This window comes from Patiria miniata, unplaced genomic scaffold (genome assembly GCF_015706575.1).
Source record: "Patiria miniata isolate m_02_andy unplaced genomic scaffold, ASM1570657v1 HiC_scaffold_22, whole genome shotgun sequence".
NCBI lineage: Eukaryota > Metazoa > Echinodermata > Asteroidea > Valvatida > Asterinidae > Patiria > Patiria miniata.
The window spans coordinates 15,605,844-15,624,226 of NW_024037061.1; the positions used below are offsets into that span (position 1 = coordinate 15,605,844).

General features: G+C 38.7%; 1 protein-coding gene across 2 annotated transcripts; it reads left to right on the forward strand.

The window, feature by feature from the left end:
- The first annotated feature begins 1,570 nt into the window (after positions 1-1,570).
- On the forward strand, positions 1,571-12,379 carry LOC119730469. 2 transcript variants are annotated; one of them, XM_038203388.1, is made up of 4 exons: positions 1,571-1,699; positions 6,249-6,317; positions 9,298-9,464; positions 11,074-12,379. In XM_038203388.1, exons 2-4 carry the CDS (start codon positions 6,275-6,277, stop codon positions 11,275-11,277), a joined length of 414 nt encoding a protein of 137 aa, XP_038059316.1. In that variant the 5' UTR covers positions 1,571-1,699; positions 6,249-6,274; the 3' UTR covers positions 11,278-12,379. The 2 variants fall into 2 exon arrangements, with proteins under 2 accessions (XP_038059316.1, XP_038059317.1); XM_038203389.1 differs by lacking the exon at positions 1,571-1,699 and adding an exon at positions 3,084-3,351.
- The last annotated feature ends 6,004 nt before the right edge of the window (positions 12,380-18,383 follow it).

Genomic DNA, 18,383 nt, shown 5'->3' on the forward strand with positions numbered 1-18,383 from the left:
ATTAATATGTTTAAAGGGGCATGCATGAATTTTTCTTAGGAATTTTTTTTTTTGGCAATTTTCTACTCCACTCAAATGTATGAAGATTATTTGACATCCCATTTCGATACTTTTGTTGGAAAGTACACTTCTTTAACTGTTGCTATGTTTTTCCAGACAACTGAGGGCGCTGTTGCTATGACGTCATTTCAGGAAGACACTGTTCAGTTTAGGGGTTTCTGTTCAAATTGTGATCGGTGTATCCAAACTTTGCTCATTAAGAACATTTATGAAAAAAAATGGGTTGTGCATTGAATATAGGCCTACTGCCATGCACTTCGAATCACCAAAGAAAAGAAAAATTATGACAGCAAAATGTCGAAAATTCGAGCAACTTTTGGTGCTGAAATAGCTGTAACATTGAGGTTTCGACCCGGAATGACATCACAACTTTGCTCATGAATATAGAAAATTGCATTATCATCCAGTGTCCGTCACGGTGTTGCAAGCAAAACATTGGAAGGCCTCCCAAAGGACACCACTATCAATTAAGAAAAAATGCATCAAAATACCATTTAAATTGGCAAAACGAAAATTGAAATTGAGATTAACTCACAGGACACAAAGGTGCATTTTCAAGGATAGCATAAAATGGCCGTGCACTGTGTGACTCCGCCTTCTTTCGCGGTAGTTGCTGGCGGGAGTTAAAAAAACAACCATTAGGCGAAGTAAAAAATAAAAATGTTTCTCGTCCCCGCCTGCTTCCTTTTTGGGGGCCGCCTGGATTTTTTTTTATCATTTTTTATTTTTGAAAAATACAGTAAAAAACACCGAAAAAGTCCATAAATTCATCGGAAAATAAATACTGTTCATTGCAGACTAATACAAATCTAAATGACACTGTAAATATGTTCATGCAGTTCTCTTGTCCAACTTTCATTTTAAAAGTGTCTTTGAACAGTGGAAACACCAACGGTTGCAGGAAATTTTAAAATGGCGCAGCCATCTTGAATTTTTTAAAAAGAAATAGACCCTCTTCCTCCTTTTTTTCAAAAACCCAGACGAGAAACATTTTTTTTATTCGGCTTTACCAAAATGAGTAACCAGTGTCGTACGAAGATCGTGAAAGTTTACAAGCAGTATTACAAGGATATGGGTCCCAAAAAAAATCAATATAGGCCATAATGTCTTACATTTCACTCTAACAAAACAGCGATTTGTGTACCCCAGGCCGCGCCCCATTGCGCAATAAGTACGAAACTGTTTTCAGTGATTCGGGTTTTCATGAAGTACGATTGCTTATTAATTATATTCGACTGTTAACGATCTTTTAATTTTGATCGCCTCTTGAGACGCGTGACGCATAATTAGACCCGCAAAGGGCGAATTCTTGCCCTAAAACAAGGCGCCTGCCGGGAGCGCAACCGGCTCCCCCTACACCGTCAATGTGTGGTACATTCCACGCAGATCCATTGACACGGTTGCCGGAATACCGTGCCAAACTGTGGAGGAAATGCCCAAACCAGACCTTCACCTTCCTTTAATAAACCGTGACGCTCTGCATATTCATTGCATGCAACAATAATAACAATACTGAAATGCAAGTTGAAGTTGTACGCGCGACTCGACTGCACAATGATCAGACAGTCCAGGAAGTAGGTGCCATTTTCTACCACTATAGACGGTATCTGCACAGTGTAAACATACCACTGGAAAGACGGTAAGGCTTGCTCTGTCGATTTGTCTATAGTTGGCCTATACGTCAATACACCTACAAAATTGTATTTTTTCCCCATAGGATTATGATGTAAAGGCTTACTTCAGACAGCTCCCTATTTATATTTATCATTCCCTAATATTGGCATTGGCAAATGTGGACGTGTGTTTAATGCCACAACATTAGGCATATAGTAGTTTAGTTTAGTACGCCAGCGCCAAACATGCATAATATTGTCACACGCCCATGGCTATTTCCACAAGGACAAATTCCTCGAATCGCGGAAAACCTATATGATTATGAATGTACACGTTTACTTCTATTTGAATGAACGCTATGCTTAGACTTACGCATGGGACTGGGTAATATTTTGGAGTAACTCATTTGAAACGTAGTTTATTCATGTCGATATAATGGTTTATTGGGGGGGGGGGGTGGGGAACGTGTACAAACACCCTCACAGAGTACGCTGGCACCAGTGCAAGTGCTGATACGACGGAAGCCCGTTCGTACCATAAAAAGCAAAATTATATTTGTATTGCGAAATAACGCAATATGACACTTTTGCGAAATAACGCAATACTTTTTGCGAAATAACGCAATAGTATTTAGCAGAGCTGGAAGAGGAGGGAATCAACATCGATGGAGAATCACTATAAAACCTTAGATTCGCTGATGATGATGTGGCTATAAAAAGTTCTCAGACTCACCATCAAAAGCCTAGAAAGTCTACTGAACAAGCTGCACCAAGAATGCAACCGATTTGGGTTCAACATGCAACGGAAATACAACATTTATGACAATTAATGATTCTCGAGTCAATGTCAAAATTGATAATGAAATAATGGAACAAGCAAAGAAATGCAAATACCTTGGTCAAACCCTAAAGATGCAAGACACAACTAAAGAAGAATACTCACAAGAATGAAGGCAGGATGGGATCTATTCGGAAGATATCAAGAAATCATCTGTGAAAGAGACTACTAATATCATTGAAGAAAAGGGTTTTCGACCAATGCATACTTCCAACAATGATTACTTATGGATGCCAAACATGGACAGTTACCAAGCAAATCTACAATAAATCTACAATAGATAAAGCTCTTGCGGTGAATAAAAGCCTGCCCATGGCGGATCAAGGGGGTTGGCGAAGGGTGTTGGAGTCAACACAGAGACAAGTAATGAGAGGACCAAAGACCTAAAGTAATGAATCGAGATTGTGTAATGAGTGTTATTTCACAAATCGCCGATCGTACTTGACGAATTTGGGTTTTTAGCATATTCTGGTTATGCATGATGAAATCTTTATTTTCTAAAAATTTCAAATTCATAAGTGGCCTAATTAGCTAATTAAGCTATTTCAGCTAATTAAAAAGTTGACCTATCGCTACAAAATGCAAAACTATCATTTCACAAACTGACGCATCGAGATAGGTCACTTCGTGAAACGCGTAAACAACGCTGTCAGTTTTCCACGAAGTGACTTATAGAGTCTGGTACCTGGACTTAATATGGTCCCTATCACTTTCTTATGAAATTGAGTTACTAGGGGCCAGTCTTTAGCGTTATCAGAAACAATGGCGGTGTACACATGTCGTTTGATGGCTGAACGAAACTAGCAAGTTTCAACCGAGTTTCTGATTCTGTAAACGTCTGTAAGTATATTCCTTTTGTATTTTGATACTCGTATTGCAATATGTTCGTGTTGGGCTTTGTCTAAATACATGTTTTGCAGAGACTCGTGTGTATGATAGCACAAAATCCTACACTAATTAGCTAATTGGCGTACTGTAGTGTAGACGGTAGTGGGTAGTCATAATCAGTCAGAATAACACTTGAGTGGGGTTCGATTCCGAACTAATGCTTTTAAATGACATCTCGGTTGATATTTACGATGATTCACTGACTGTCCTTTCGGGAAAATGTTTATTAAACAAAAGGGCCAAACTAATTTGCTTTTTTAACATTATGATTCGTGATTGGTTTGGTTTGTTTGTGTTACAGAATGTGAATGTCTCAGTAGTTAATTGCAGCCAAATCTTTATACAAAGCACCATTCGTCTACATAATTGAATGAAGTTTTGAAAACGCTTCGTTGAAAGGAAAGTGATCGATTCCTGGAGCATGAATGTAAGCAATTTTTTTTAACATAAAGGTTATTATTTAACCTTTCATACTTTTGCTGCTTATTATTTTGGTTTTATACTGCCCGGCTCAGATCAAAAAGAGCATTGCGTCTGTTCTTCGTTTTTACGTTTTGTGCTTCGTTTCTCTCTTTTTAAATGTTGCTTTAGTACTCCAGTCTTGTTACAATTCTAAAGTCAATGCAGAAAACAAAAAGAATATAAATGAGGTGAACTGCAAAAAAGTTAAATTCAGTTGCCATGATTTGTTTTAGTTAATATACAAAACATGTGAAAATCTTTAAAAAAAAGACACAGACTGCAAGGACAGTGACACCAGACATTAAACACATTCTGAATGATTTATCAATAATTCCCTTTAAACAAACTGTAATTGTTTTATATTGATTTTTCCATGTCGACTATATTAAAAGAAAAAAATTCAAATAAATGTTCATGTAGATTCTAAATTTAAATTCAATAAAAAAGTATTGATCACTGAATGCATGAACCACCTGCCACAGTCTGCCTCGGAATGTACTAGGAAAATGCTCAGCCTTAAAACAAAGGGCGACTACTGATTGCCGATAACATGTTGAGTGAATGTATTTCTATTCCTTTTTGTGTGCATTTCTCCAGATTTTCGATGTTTTGTGCTTGTAACTCCACAGTCTTTGAACCAGGAGCTGTTCCTTAGCCGTCACTGTTATCACCTTTGATCTACATCCTTCACTAATGCGAGACTTATCTTGAAATATTAAGAGATACCTCTTTTATTGTCAGTTCTCGCACTATTTCATTTATGCACCTATAGTTTGAAGTAAAACTAAAAACTAAAAACAGTAATTGAGAACAAATCAAGGAAATTCATTGCTAAAAACTTTTCAAGTAAAGTCCTTATTTTTAAATTTGAAAGATTGCTGAGAACAACTCTTTGCACTGCCTCTCTGTTGAACTCTTTACATCAGACCTGCATCATGTTTTCCTTTTGATTATGGTCAGTCCCAGTTCAAACATCAAGGCAGTACTTGTCTTTCTACATAATTAAGTTGTTTCTTAGATTTACTTTTCTATCCCTTGAGTGGCCCTTAAATATGGCCTGTTCTGATAGTCGACTCTCAAAAAACAAAATCTTCATTGTATTAACGCGACTAAACATCCTATTTATATTCAGTTTTGACGTTTTGAGCATTGTTAATTAAAATGCAGCCGATTTTTTTTTTAATGTATGTCATTGAGATATATCATTATTTTGTTTAAGGGGGAGGCTTAGAAAGTATCTGCAGAAAATTGCTTTTTTCAGGGAATAATATGTTTAAATAATGAGTAAGTACACTTTGAAGAATAAAAAAAATAGAAAACAAAGATTTGAAGATTATGAGAGTGTACATGTACGTTTATCGTTCTGTTTCAGTGTAACTTGAGCTTGTGAGTCTTGTTTAAACAAAATACCTGTTTTGTCCACGGATTTTATTTCTCGATTTTTTTTACAGATAAGAATAAAAAAATAATGGAATAAAAGTACACATTTACAATGAATTCGTTCAAGAATTATTACTAGGAAGTGTACACAATGTATTCAACAAGTTTCTATGCACCCTGTATATATATGAATTCATTTTCTAATTTCCTTCACTATAGCAGCGTTTTAATTTGTAAGAGCTTATTAATCTCTATCAACAATAATATTAATATAAAAAACAACAGATTGCAACGAACCTCCATATGACTTAACGTGAAGAGGACGGGCGCGCGCATGCGCATAATGACATAAGTCACTATCAGCCACAGAGAAATCGAAATTGTTCGTTTCACGAATAGAAGTGACCTATCAAGATAGGTCGCCGTTCGCGCGCATGAAATATGAAAATGAAATTTTCACGAAGTGACGTATGGATTTGGCGCCTATTTTTCACCTGGTAATGATGAGTTTTTGCCTTAGAAACAATTTAAAATCATAATTCAACTATCCAACTTTATTATACATGTATATAAAAACTGAGTCAACAAAAATTAGTGTTCTGGGTGAAAGGGTGGATGCAAAATAGGCCCAACTTCAAACGCGTTTTTCTCGAAATGACAAAAACTGAGATAGGTCAGATCGTGGTACGATCGACGAAATCTTACGGGACATCGGGATTTTCGCTCCAGTTGGCATTTTCCAGCGTCAATCGAGCCAAGACTTGATTCAGCTACAGCGTGAATCAAGCGTAACATACAAAGCTCGGTGTTTTTTTTATCGCAATCATTGCATCTAGATGTTTTTATAAAATTATTAGTTCTAGGACATCGTATATATTTTTTGAAACTTCGTCGGGGAAAAAATCGAAAATTAGAAAAATCATGCATGGGGATACTGAACTTAAATATGAAAATTGCATGTTTATTCATAACGGATTATGACGACTTGTGATCATTTCTGAATATAGGTCTCAACGCGTGACAAGGAAAGCGAATGAAAATGGAGATTGCCAAAATCTTTCTTGTTTTGATGGGAGGTAAGTCTTTTTTTTTTTACTTGATCATATGTTTTATATACGAATCTCCGTCATAAGGGTCGTTGATCACACCGTCATCATTGAATTATTCGTCCCAACACACGGCCCTGCCGAACCGCAAAAATAGAACTTCTATTTCACGGTAAATAGAAGTTCCAGTGCACGGTTACACCGGGTGGCTCTAACCAATCAGATGACGAGGATTTATTCAGGTGTGGTATAACACAAATATTGAATGTTTCACATTCGTGCAATGGCAAGAATGATTTCATTCGGTGACAGATCCATTCCACTGGGCTTCGCCTCGTGGAATGGAACATTCCATCTGTCACCTCATGAAATTATTCTTACCATTGCACTCATTAACATTCCTTATTTGTTTATACTGTAGTAGAAAGTAATACTAAATACGCTTTGAGTCCAGCTTTATAAGGCTTCCTGTGACTTGTTCTCCATTTAACGGACCGAGCGGTAATGTAATTATAGCTGACAGTGGGACACTCAAACAAATACACACGGCAACACAGACATGTTTACGTTACATACCTAGTGTGGACATTCTTTTGTTTTCGTGTGTTTAAGAAAAACCTGTGAAAAATCTCATTTTACTCACACCGTGAAGATTCTTTCCATCCATTTTTTCTATGATTCCCTTGAGTGTTTCTCTTTATTTTGCGACTGATAAACGTAACCCAAAAATGCTAAACCTGTCATCCACTGATCCAGAGAGGGGGAAACATTGTGTGGACGTGGGCAAGTCCACACAAAGCCGCTGCTACCTGGTTTATTTAGATGTGGACATCTTTTGATTGGAAGTCCACACAATGAACGTAATGCTCGTTCAGGAAATCCAGAGGACCCTCTAGACAATGTAAATTTAATAAATTAAAGGGAAAATACAACATTTGCAAACATCAAAAAAATAAAACTACCAAATCATTTTGAAATACCTTGCTGGACTGTTAGTTAATGACAGTGTAAAGCATCCTGTAAAATCATGGCACCTGGTATTCTGTCATTTTCAAGAAAAGTGGTATTTTTGTATCAATTTCCAACGCTGGTCGGCCGACCAGCGTTGGAAAAACTGGCTTTTTTTCCAAATACTGGCCCCAATTTACCATCGCACTTGTTTGCAATCGATGACACACCTATGAACGGGTACAAGCCAGCTAGACTGGTTCCCTGACCTTACAATTCCCCAATGTATGTAAACTGCTCTGTTTCTTCTTATATGGAGTCAGGGAACCAGACTACAAGAAAATGATTGTTTTTCTTGGTTTTTATAGCATTTTCGAACCCAAAACCTCCAAAAAGTCAGTATAACTATATTTGCTATATATTTCCAACCCCCCAATTCCATCCTTTTCTGAAAATTACAGCAAAAGCAAATGATGTATATTCCCTTTAATAATTACAAGGAAAGATTCCCATATCTGGCCATCACTAATGTTTCCCTTCAGTGACCTATCAGGCATCAGAGCGGTGATATATAAATTTGCAGGGAAAATATTGAAGTATTTACTAGGAAAGCACTTCGAAATGTTCAGACCAGTCTATAGGGTTTGTGCACAGGGTGACAAGTGATGGCCAGATATCACTAATTACACAAACGAATAGAGTCTGTGGTTATAAAGAAATACCCGGTAATGTAACACAATGATAGGAATAATTTAACAGGTTTATAAAATGCCTGAGCAGAGCGGATATCAGCACAGCGAGATGCTGCTTACTTACTTACTCTGGCGACTTCAGGCTGTCTGACATTAGTGATGGCTCTCCAAGATCGTCTTGCTATCATGCAACCAGCTATGAATTTCCCTTGGTTGTAGCTGGGTGTCGTGGTCGGTGGTCATTGGTCGTCCCACGTTTCGCTTCCCTTGGTTTGGCTTCCATAGTGCTAGGTTGCTGCATAAACGTGCATCATCCCCCACCCAAAAGTATATAGAGCCAAACTAAAATGGGTGAGGGAGAACAATGGACCGATCCAGTAAGCCCTTCCCACTGCGAACGTGGGCAAATTAACACGTGCTCCTCTCCTATGCCAATGCTACACTGCATTTTCCTGCTGCGCGCATCATACGCGCGTGCACGCATGTCGGACTTTTGTGCACGCATATCGGACATAAATCACGGCTGTGATTGGTCAGAACACCATGGGGCGGTGCTTACTGGATCGATCCATTGTAGCAGAGACTTATCTGTACAAGCGGAGAAAACCAAGGACCCCCATGTGAGCTCCTCCGACCCGCTGCCAGTTGGATATGACCACACCTAAACCTAGCTCTCCTGACTTTTATATAAACACTCTGCCTGACCGGTTCCCAATAGGAACTATGTAAAAACTATGTGACAACAAAGGACAGTGTCAGCGCATTGTACACAACTGTTAAACAAAACTAAAGGCCACTGTAAGGGGCCGGAGGTTTATGGATTAAAATGCAAATTAAGTGGGTCCCTCCTAGAGAGGGGCATGTGATTTTTTTTTTGTCCGTAGGTGGCTTGCAAAAATTTAGATTTCCTCTGCATCGTTACAAGACAATAGGTTCTCGTTCTCCGTTTTCTCTTCAAATAAAATAATCTCAAAGATAAATTGAGAGAAGAAATGAGCATCTCTCTAAAACCAATTGGTTAACATAACCAATTATTGGTTGAAATAACCAGCAACAAATTAATGGGTGTCAAACCAATCGGTTGGTTATGTTAACCAAACTGTTTCAACGACGACGTTGATTCGAACCAGGGACCTTCGTATCCATAGCTCACCACGCTTTCCACTAGGCTATTGTGGTAGCTCAACGACGGCCGTACTTTCAAATGCTTTAAAGTTGGTTGACAAAATAACAACAATACTCTTGATGATTATCATTGTTATACTCATGGCTTTGGAGCAACCCACCTTCGGATTCGAGAAATTCGCGTGGGTCACGTAGTCTTGAACCCATAGCTGCATTAACCTAATTCTGTTACTCATTGATCGCAGTGGTGGCACTGAGTGAGTGCCAGCGATCCGCATCCATCCAATGCTTTCAGTGTAACACAGGGACGACCGGAGAGGAAGACTGCGCCGATCCATTCGACGCATCCATGCAAGATAAATACCGAAAGGGATGCTCAGCTGGCGCCGGTAGCAGATCCACTACCTGCGTGGTAAGATAGATCGCAACCTACCAATGAGAGAGCAGGTTTGGGTGTACTGCTCGACACCACGGGAACGAGGTTGACCAGGTCGCTCTATGGGTACACACCTGTAAATCGATCCGCCAAGCTCATGAATAAAAGTTATACCCTCAAAATATTCTATATTAGAGAGTTCTGAGCGCCGTAAAATTGGGGAATTGAAGAGATATGGTAGTGAACCTCTAGCCCGGACTTGGGGCTTCCAATTCTGAGCATTTTGGATGCTATTGGGCTCGAAAGTGGCGCTATTTTGCCATGTTGTGGAGGGATCGTTTTTCAAGATGGCTACTTTTCCGCTTTGGGGAAAACAGGGGTCGTCTTCTTTGCGTGAAAATATCTCGAAAAGTCAATGGTCAACCCACCATAAATTGAAAAGAAAATGAAAGATGACACATTGATCATCATTTTTCTGTGCAGCTTGAATACCTGTGAGAGTTTTGAGTATTTTTAAAAGAATTTTGAAGTACGGGCATTTAGCACTAGTGTCTATGGGAGTTTATTTGCAGGTATGCACCCTATATATAAGGAATCACAAAGATGGCCGTTTCGCGCATGCGCTGTGCCGCGGCAGTGGTCTTTTCAGTGGGCGGAACCTACGGGGAGGGGGAAAAAGTGTTTTAAAGGTATCAACAAGGGTTTTTTGCCGTAACGGATGCTTCCAAATCATAAGGGAGCAGTAGGCTATCACCCGATTACAACAATTGATACTTGAAAAGGGGGGGGGGGCATTTTGAGCTTAAAAGTAGCTGGAACTCAATTTATTGTCGCTGGGGGCGGTCTACAGCTTAGCAGGGGCAAAACAATCACTATTTTCGGGCTTAATATCTACCTCGGATAATATTTTTCTTTCATTTTTTTTTTCAAAATATTGACTTTGGAGATATTCTGCTTGTCCTGAATGTGATTTTGTGTTAAAATTTAAAAGTTGCCTGCTATTATAGGGTACACACCTGTAAATCGATCCGCCAAGCTCATGAATAAAAGTTATACCCTCAAAATATTCTATATTAGAGAGTTCTGAGCGCCGTAAAATTGGGGAATTGAAGAGATATGGTAGTGAACCTCTAGCCCGGACTTGGGGCTTCCAATTCTGAGCATTTTGGATGCTATTGGGCTCGAAAGTGGCGCTATTTTGCCATGTTGTGGAGGGATCGTTTTTCAAGATGGCTACTTTTCCGCTTTGGGGAAAACAGGGGTCGTCTTCTTTGCGTGAAAATATCTCGAAAAGTCAATGGTCAACCCACCATAAATTGAAAAGAAAATGAAAGATGACACATTGATCATCATTTTTCTGTGCAGCTTGAATACCTGTGAGAGTTTTGAGTATTTTTAAAAGAATTTTGAAGTACGGGCATTTAGCACTAGTGTCTATGGGAGTTTATTTGCAGGTATGCACCCCTATGGGTCACAGCTGTACCAGACTTCCTTTTTACTTTGTAATCCAAAACAGTATTTGAAAAAAACGTCCTTATGTTCCTCGAAATAACTCCCAAAATAATTCCCGAATAATTCCACAAAACTTCTGTCCTTCTCCGATAATGCTCACATTCTTCCCCCATCTGTTTTGAACCCTTTTTAGAAAATAGTGACGGGGTCGACGGTGATGCGAAGCTGCAACACTCCAGTGAACGCTTCGTGTGGGGAGCCTGTGGTGGAGAACCCATCGGGCACATTCACCTACTGCTGCACTGGGGACTCCTGCAATTCGGCCGGCCAGGTTGGCACGAGCGTCGCGCTCGCTGCTGTATCGATGCTTCTCGCCAATTTCATGTTTCAGCTGTAGAAAAGGTTGCAGGCTGTTACAATAATGTAGTAACCAACGAATAACGTATCACCAACCGATAATGTAACAACAAGAATATGTACATGTATCGCTAACCGATAATCCTATATGTGTGTGCTGTCTGTCTGTCTGATATTTGTCTGAATGATGTCTCTGTGTGTCACGTCTATTTGTAAAAGGCCTGTGTGCGCAAGCACAAAATGCAATGGCTAATGGAAAGGCTTGTATTATGGAGGTCTTAACTCGTACAAATGTATATGCCCAAATTTCACTGTCCTCTGAAATCATGGTTGTCACAAGACAAAATGGCACATTTGTTTCTTTCAGACTTTGCATAGTTAAATATTACAACATATTTATCCATATGAAAACACTTGAAAACGTTTCTTTAAGACTTTGAATAGTTAAATACAACAACAGTATCTCCATGAAAACACTAAAAATTACCTGCATTTCGAAACCTGACTGCGTATTGAACCCTTCTCTCCTACCCCTCCCCCCTGCAAACAGGGCGCTGCAACCTCGTCCCAAGTGCTTACTTTATTTCCAACCTCGTTTCCAAAAGCAGGTAGTGGTGGGTGCGTACTGCTCGAAACCCTGGGGACGAGGTTGAGGGCGCTGGGACTCACGCTGATGAGCCTTTCACGAAATCTTGTAAAGAAAAGAGGGGATGGAATTCTGGGTAACTTATCATGACCTATGTATAAAGCATCTGGCTGCAGCTGTTTAAGACCGCAGTTAGCCAATGCGCGCAAATACTATCCGAAAACTTTCCCATAGAAATGCAGACATTCCATACCGGATGTGATTTCTTGTTCACTGCGCATTCGGACCATGTGGACAAATTAAGAGCGTCGCACAATGTGCAATCATTCACTTCGTGAATTCGAAACGGAGCCTGAGCAAGTGATGGGAATTTCAAATTTACAACACAGATACATTTTACAGATTTTCCTACATTATCACGCTTTTACAAAAGCATTTATGAATAATTGGAATAAAAGAGTGATGACTCACTCTTAACGGACGTTTGAAACCTTGCAGGGTCGTGGCCGTGACGACTTGCAGGTCACAGGTCACGCAAAATATATCCAATCAGAGCGTAAATTCATCAGCCCCTCCCGCCAGCGTCCTGTTTGCAGGGCGGGGGGGGGGGGGTACAAGCGAATGCAAAGTGCGGCATCCAGCTAAAGTTACAAACAAAATTGACCGATTTATGTAGTAGTCAAATCCATGCATAATCAGTCTATTTTTGTTACATCATCGGTTAGTGATACGGTATCGGTAAATTATTACGTTATCGGTTGGCGATACGTTATCCGTTGGTCACTACATTATAAACACAGGCTGTGACTGAATACTCTGTGCACCGACGCGATTTGTACGTGCAGAAGGCAGAGCTAGCCCGCTCCTGCTAGTTAATGTTGCTGTTTTAGATTTTTAAAAAATTACTCAGTATGGTTTCCTTTCTACTTTAGTGTCTATGTGGCGAAGATTCTAGCTGCGTCTTTTTAAGCGAAGCAGCAATGAGGAGCCACACTAGACTAGCTAGGTAGCCATCGTTTTGGTGTTTGCTAATATTTAAGCTAATGACAGACTACAGACTTCCTATACAGAACAAAAGTCCATGTATGTACAATTCGGGATTGGGAACGGGAGGGATACACATTATTTACCCACCTCCTGCCCAACGGTGCAGACTAGAAAATCAATGCTCTTAATACACCCCAATAATAATATGCCCTGACAGGTAAATACTTGGAACGCTCCAAGGTTTTCTCGAGACACATCACACTAAAGCTTATTAATCTTTCACTTGTTCTGGTTAGTTTTTTAGGTGATAAATCAGTTATAAAACAACTGAGGTCCGTTGTCATTTTTAAAACGTGATCCCTCCACTCCATTGGGAAATAGTGCAATTTTAGGGCCCAATTCCATCCAAACTTTACACAAATACAAGCTCAATCCAGTCTACAGACCCTTAACCTTTCCCTTCAATAAAAGCCAAAAAAACCCGAAATTAAATTTTAAAAAAATGCATTGAATTCATTCAAATATAAATTTTAAATGTGATTTCAGAAAGGTACATAAAATATGGTTCGTTGGCATGTAACTGTGTACTGTAGAACTGATTAACCCTAACTCCCAAGGGTGATTTACTAGGAACCTTCCTCATCCTTGCAAATCCTAACGCCATGTGGTAAACTGTGCACATAAACAATTTATTTGTGGTATGCCTTATCCCACGTACAGTTGACTAGTGCAGTACTCATCCTAACAGATTCCAACAAACCCTGGTGTTGAAGTTTGGCTGGTTGGGGATCCTTAGGGTTAAAGGAAGGTGTTCAACCGTGAACAAGCAAAAGCTGTACAGAAACTAAAAAAAGGGTGCATCCTTGCCAAAAGATGTACGTGTCAATGGTCCACATACAACATGTGCAATCATGTAGAAATGAAACCCATTTTTATATCTCCACGGTACAATGAAACATGATTTTTAAAACAAAAGCATAAATATATTTAAAAATATTAATTCGTTAGGCAACCCCATCTTTAAGACAATGACAATACAAGTAATTATGTTTCAATGAAATGATAAATATTTAATTATTACCCATCATGACATTGTGTCAGCACAACATGTACAAAGGGAAAGACAGATCTGAATAAATAAATCTTATTTAAAATACACTCCGAATAACAAAGGTTGTTTTTGTCCTACTTAAAAGGGAATATATATCAGGAATAATCCACAGTTGATATAATCATACTTTTCTACAAGTTTACTGTACTGGTACTTTATAAGATGCTAATTAGGTCCGATACTATTATAAAGTAGACGCTTGATCTTGAAAACAGTTCAAAACTGATGTTGAACAAAATTGGCACAACTGTTCATGAACGTTCACTATTGCATGTCACAACATTTTGTGCACAGTGGTCTGAACAGTAGGGCTGGAATAGACACTTGTTTTATTTGCAAATGAATTGTGTAAATGCTACTTATATATTCATCAGTGTGCCGAATAAATGCAATTGATTGTGATTAAATAAAATTAGTTTATATTAGAGTCATAAATAGTGACATTGATTTTTTTAGAGGGGGCAAAACATTCACCCGAGCGGAACGGAGAAATCACCGTGGAAAAATCGATACCCACATTAACAGTATGTCATATTATGTGGACATCGATTTGCCCCTCATTTTCTTTCATGTTCTTTTCCCCTTTTTTTCCGCTGGCTGTGTTTAAAGTGTGTACACATGTGCATGATCATACATGAGTGATTTGAATGATTCTTACGCTAAGGCCCCCCAAAAAGTCTCCGGTTTCTGGTATGCGCGCGCATCGCCGTAGCCATGCGCGTCGGCAAAATGAAAAAAAAAACAAAATTTCAATGAAAGATGATGTCTCAAACCGCCAAACTCACTGGTTTGACTGGAATGCTGCACAATTTTAACGTGTTTTTAGATGGGGTTATGGTCGAGAATAATCTTTATGTGGCCTCTCTGGACTCCCATATATGTGCACGAAGTTTAGTCGGGCACCATTTGCAGTCATCAGCCGACATTTTGAAGCAAAAAAAACCAGGTTAAATAAAACAAAAAAGCCGCGTCGCCGCACCACTTTTTGGGCAAGCTCTATACCAGAAACCGGAGACTTATTTTTTTGGCCATACTTGTGAATATTATATATATATGTATAGTATAGCACATAATTCAAGCAAATGCATACTATCCCAAATAACAATTTAATCATTCAAGTTTTGCCCTTCACCGATGTACAAACACTGTATACTCAGTGTATTACCTCCAGAGTGAACTAAGGCAAAACTCACACGGGTGGGACTCGAACCTATGACCTCCTGCTTTCTAGGGCAGACATCTTACTATTGGGCCATCGCGAGCTTGCAGGATCGGTTGGCTGGTTTATACGTCGTGAATGGCAAAATCTAATATGCAGTGATACATTACCCTGATGAAAAATTCATCTTATGAATAATTTAATGTTTCTACAGCGTACAAAAATATATATCGGCATGCACAGGAAACAACCAGAATACCTTACAAAAATTGCTTAACAGTCTTCAAATACTCATATTATTTGTGAATGATAAAATCTTGCATTTATTCTTCATACCCATCTCAGTTGTACACACCAAAAGGCATTCACAACGTTAATGACAGTAATCCTTTCCTAAATTTGGCATACGACAAAGTCGACCAGCTACTAGCAATATCTCTCAAGAAAAATACAATTGTCTAATACCGGTCGCAAATAATTATGTTAAACACTAATTTGTTGTTAATATATTCATATGCATTTTAATTAATACACACACTGAAGGAACATGTAACACTGCAGTTCTCTCCTAAAAACTGCCATGTAGCCAGCTAGGTACCTTGAAATCAACGACAACTCTAAGAAAATTAACTCTGTATATCATTTGTCTGGTATAATTATGTCACACGAATTAGATTTTCACCAAATGCACATCAAGCATGCAAAGTGTTTGTTTAAACATGATGACAGTGATGAGAATCTCAATACATTTTTATAAATTGATTCAACGACAACTTCATTGAGGACAAAACTGTACAGTACACATGGGTGAATTGAAAGTTTATAAGGACATCTACTAAAAAATATATAAATATTTGGTGAACTTATATATATATACCTTGTCATTATTTTCAACCGCTATCAAAAATTCAAAGGGAGTAGCTCAAACAGTAATAATCAACTTCTAATTTTGATACAACCTGGTTAAATTTCGTGGAGCAAACTTATGTGTAAAAATTATTAGAATCAGTATCAGGCAATACACACAAAGTGGCTTTAAACACCTGAGCATTTTTAAGTACGTAGCAATGCACCCTGTACTCCAACGTGAGGCCTTCCACAAGCCAGATGTTCTCATATACAGGGAGAGTAAAAAAAAACCGAAACCCAAATATCGGGACTATTGTCTTATTGAAGTTCTGCATTTAGCACTTTCAACATCTAGGATATGAAAGCTCAATTCATAAGCTTCCTTTCAGTACAAGAATCATTCAAATCACTTAAGTACTTTTCAAGTTACGGAATTTTAAACACAACCACCGTTTTAAGGTTCTGTCCACGGATCACAACAAAGTTCAGTGTTCTTTCAGCAAAACAAAAACAAATCACATAGGGATGTGTTTGAATTGATTTCGTTTTGTCGAAAGAATGCACACCTTTTTTTGCGATTCGTTGACAGAACCTGAAAAACGGTGGTTGTGTTTAAAATTCCGTAACTTGAAAAGTACATGAGTGATTTGAATGATTCTTGTCCTAAAAAAAAAGCTTAAGAATTGGGCTTTCATATCCTAGATTTTAAAATGCTACACGCAGAACTTTCCTAAAACAAAGGTCCCAACATTTGGGTTTCGAGGTTTTTTTTTTACTCACCCTGTATATATGGAGCTGGTGGCCAGAGTGTATCTCACCGTGGGTTCCTTCTACCGGACATCGTTTCGTTCCCCTTGGCCACATAATGTTCACGTCACATTTGGAAACTACAGCTTAATATTTTTTCTAAATTTCTCTGAAAGAAACGGAGTAGCTATTGCTATTATAAAATGAATGCTGGTCAAATGAAAATAAGCCTTAATATGACACTATTGAATAAAAGAATATACCTCAAGTAGTACTTCATGACCCTGATTCTCTTAAAATACTTCACATCATAAATGTACATCTGATTTGTTTTCATACGTTAACAAGGAAAGACACACTTTACAATACCACGCAATAAATATAGTTAGAAAGAGTATTGCAAACATGAAGTAACCACTTCAAGGAAAAATCGCTAATATAGAATATTGTTTAAAAAACTTTGGCATGCAGAGTTAATAGAGGTACAGTATACATCTTTAAAGAAAATTCAATATTGATTTTGCTGTTCACACACACCATTCTTTCGCTAAACTCATCTTGAAAAAAAAAGTAAGGTTGGTTGATACTTAACGCGAAAGCAATATTGAAGTGAATTTCATAACGCCAACAACTGATTGTGATGACGTTCGCCATCAATCTAACAAATGTATATCAGGGACGTAGGAAATTGAGAGTGGGGGGGGGGGGAATTATTTCTCTCAGTTGGCATTTTAGAGTCTGTTGGCAAAAGAACCACCAAAATTGCGGGTCTGATAAACCGCGACGAAAATCACCACCTATTATCCGATAGTATCCAACATCATCCGCTTTGAACAATACCCTCCAATAGTCAGATAGTGTCCAACCCCCCCCCTTTCAAACACCCTATGCAAATCATTCTCGCTATGCCCCGCTGGTGTATTTGTATACACCAGCCTTTCCTTACTGATCGCCAGATATCAAAAATAGTGAACTGTAGATTTCACTGAGTTTTTTAAAGCATTTTCATTTGTTTTTCTAAAAGCATTTACAGACAAAAGTGGCTCCAAGTTCCTCCACATTCCATCAAGGGGTTTTAGAGGAATTTGCTGCACTGAGGACAGTCGATGTGAAGCTAATCAACTAGTACACGGGACGTGACGCCCCAATTCCCCCCCCCCCCCCCCCCCCCCCCCCCCCCCCCCCCCCCCCCCCCCCCCCCGTGAAATCTAAGAAATGAAATTATGCTTAATTCAATGCTGCAGATGCTAGGATGGTAGCTAATTTTGGAGGATTCAGAAAGGCTCCTTGAAAAAATGTTTTAAGCTGAAAATTGTCAGTTAAAAAGGGAATATACATCATTGGCTTTTGCTGTAATTTTCAGAAATCGGAACTATTTGAGGGGTGAGTATAATAGATCAAATATTGTTACACTGACATGTTTGAAGTTTTGTGTTCGAAAATGCTGGAAAAACTAAGAAAAACAAAAATGTTCAAGTAGTCTGGCTCCTTGACTCCACTAAAGATAAAATGGATCAATTTATAAATGCCAGAAAATTGTAAGGTAAGGGAACCAGTCTAGCTGGCCTGCATCCGTTCATGAACATGTAACCAATAGCAAACAACATTTGGACTGAAAAAAGTGTAAAGTTGGAGCAGAAGTTGAAAAATAGTTAGGTTTTTCCAACGGTGGTCGGCCGACCACCGTTGGAAATGTATACAAAAATA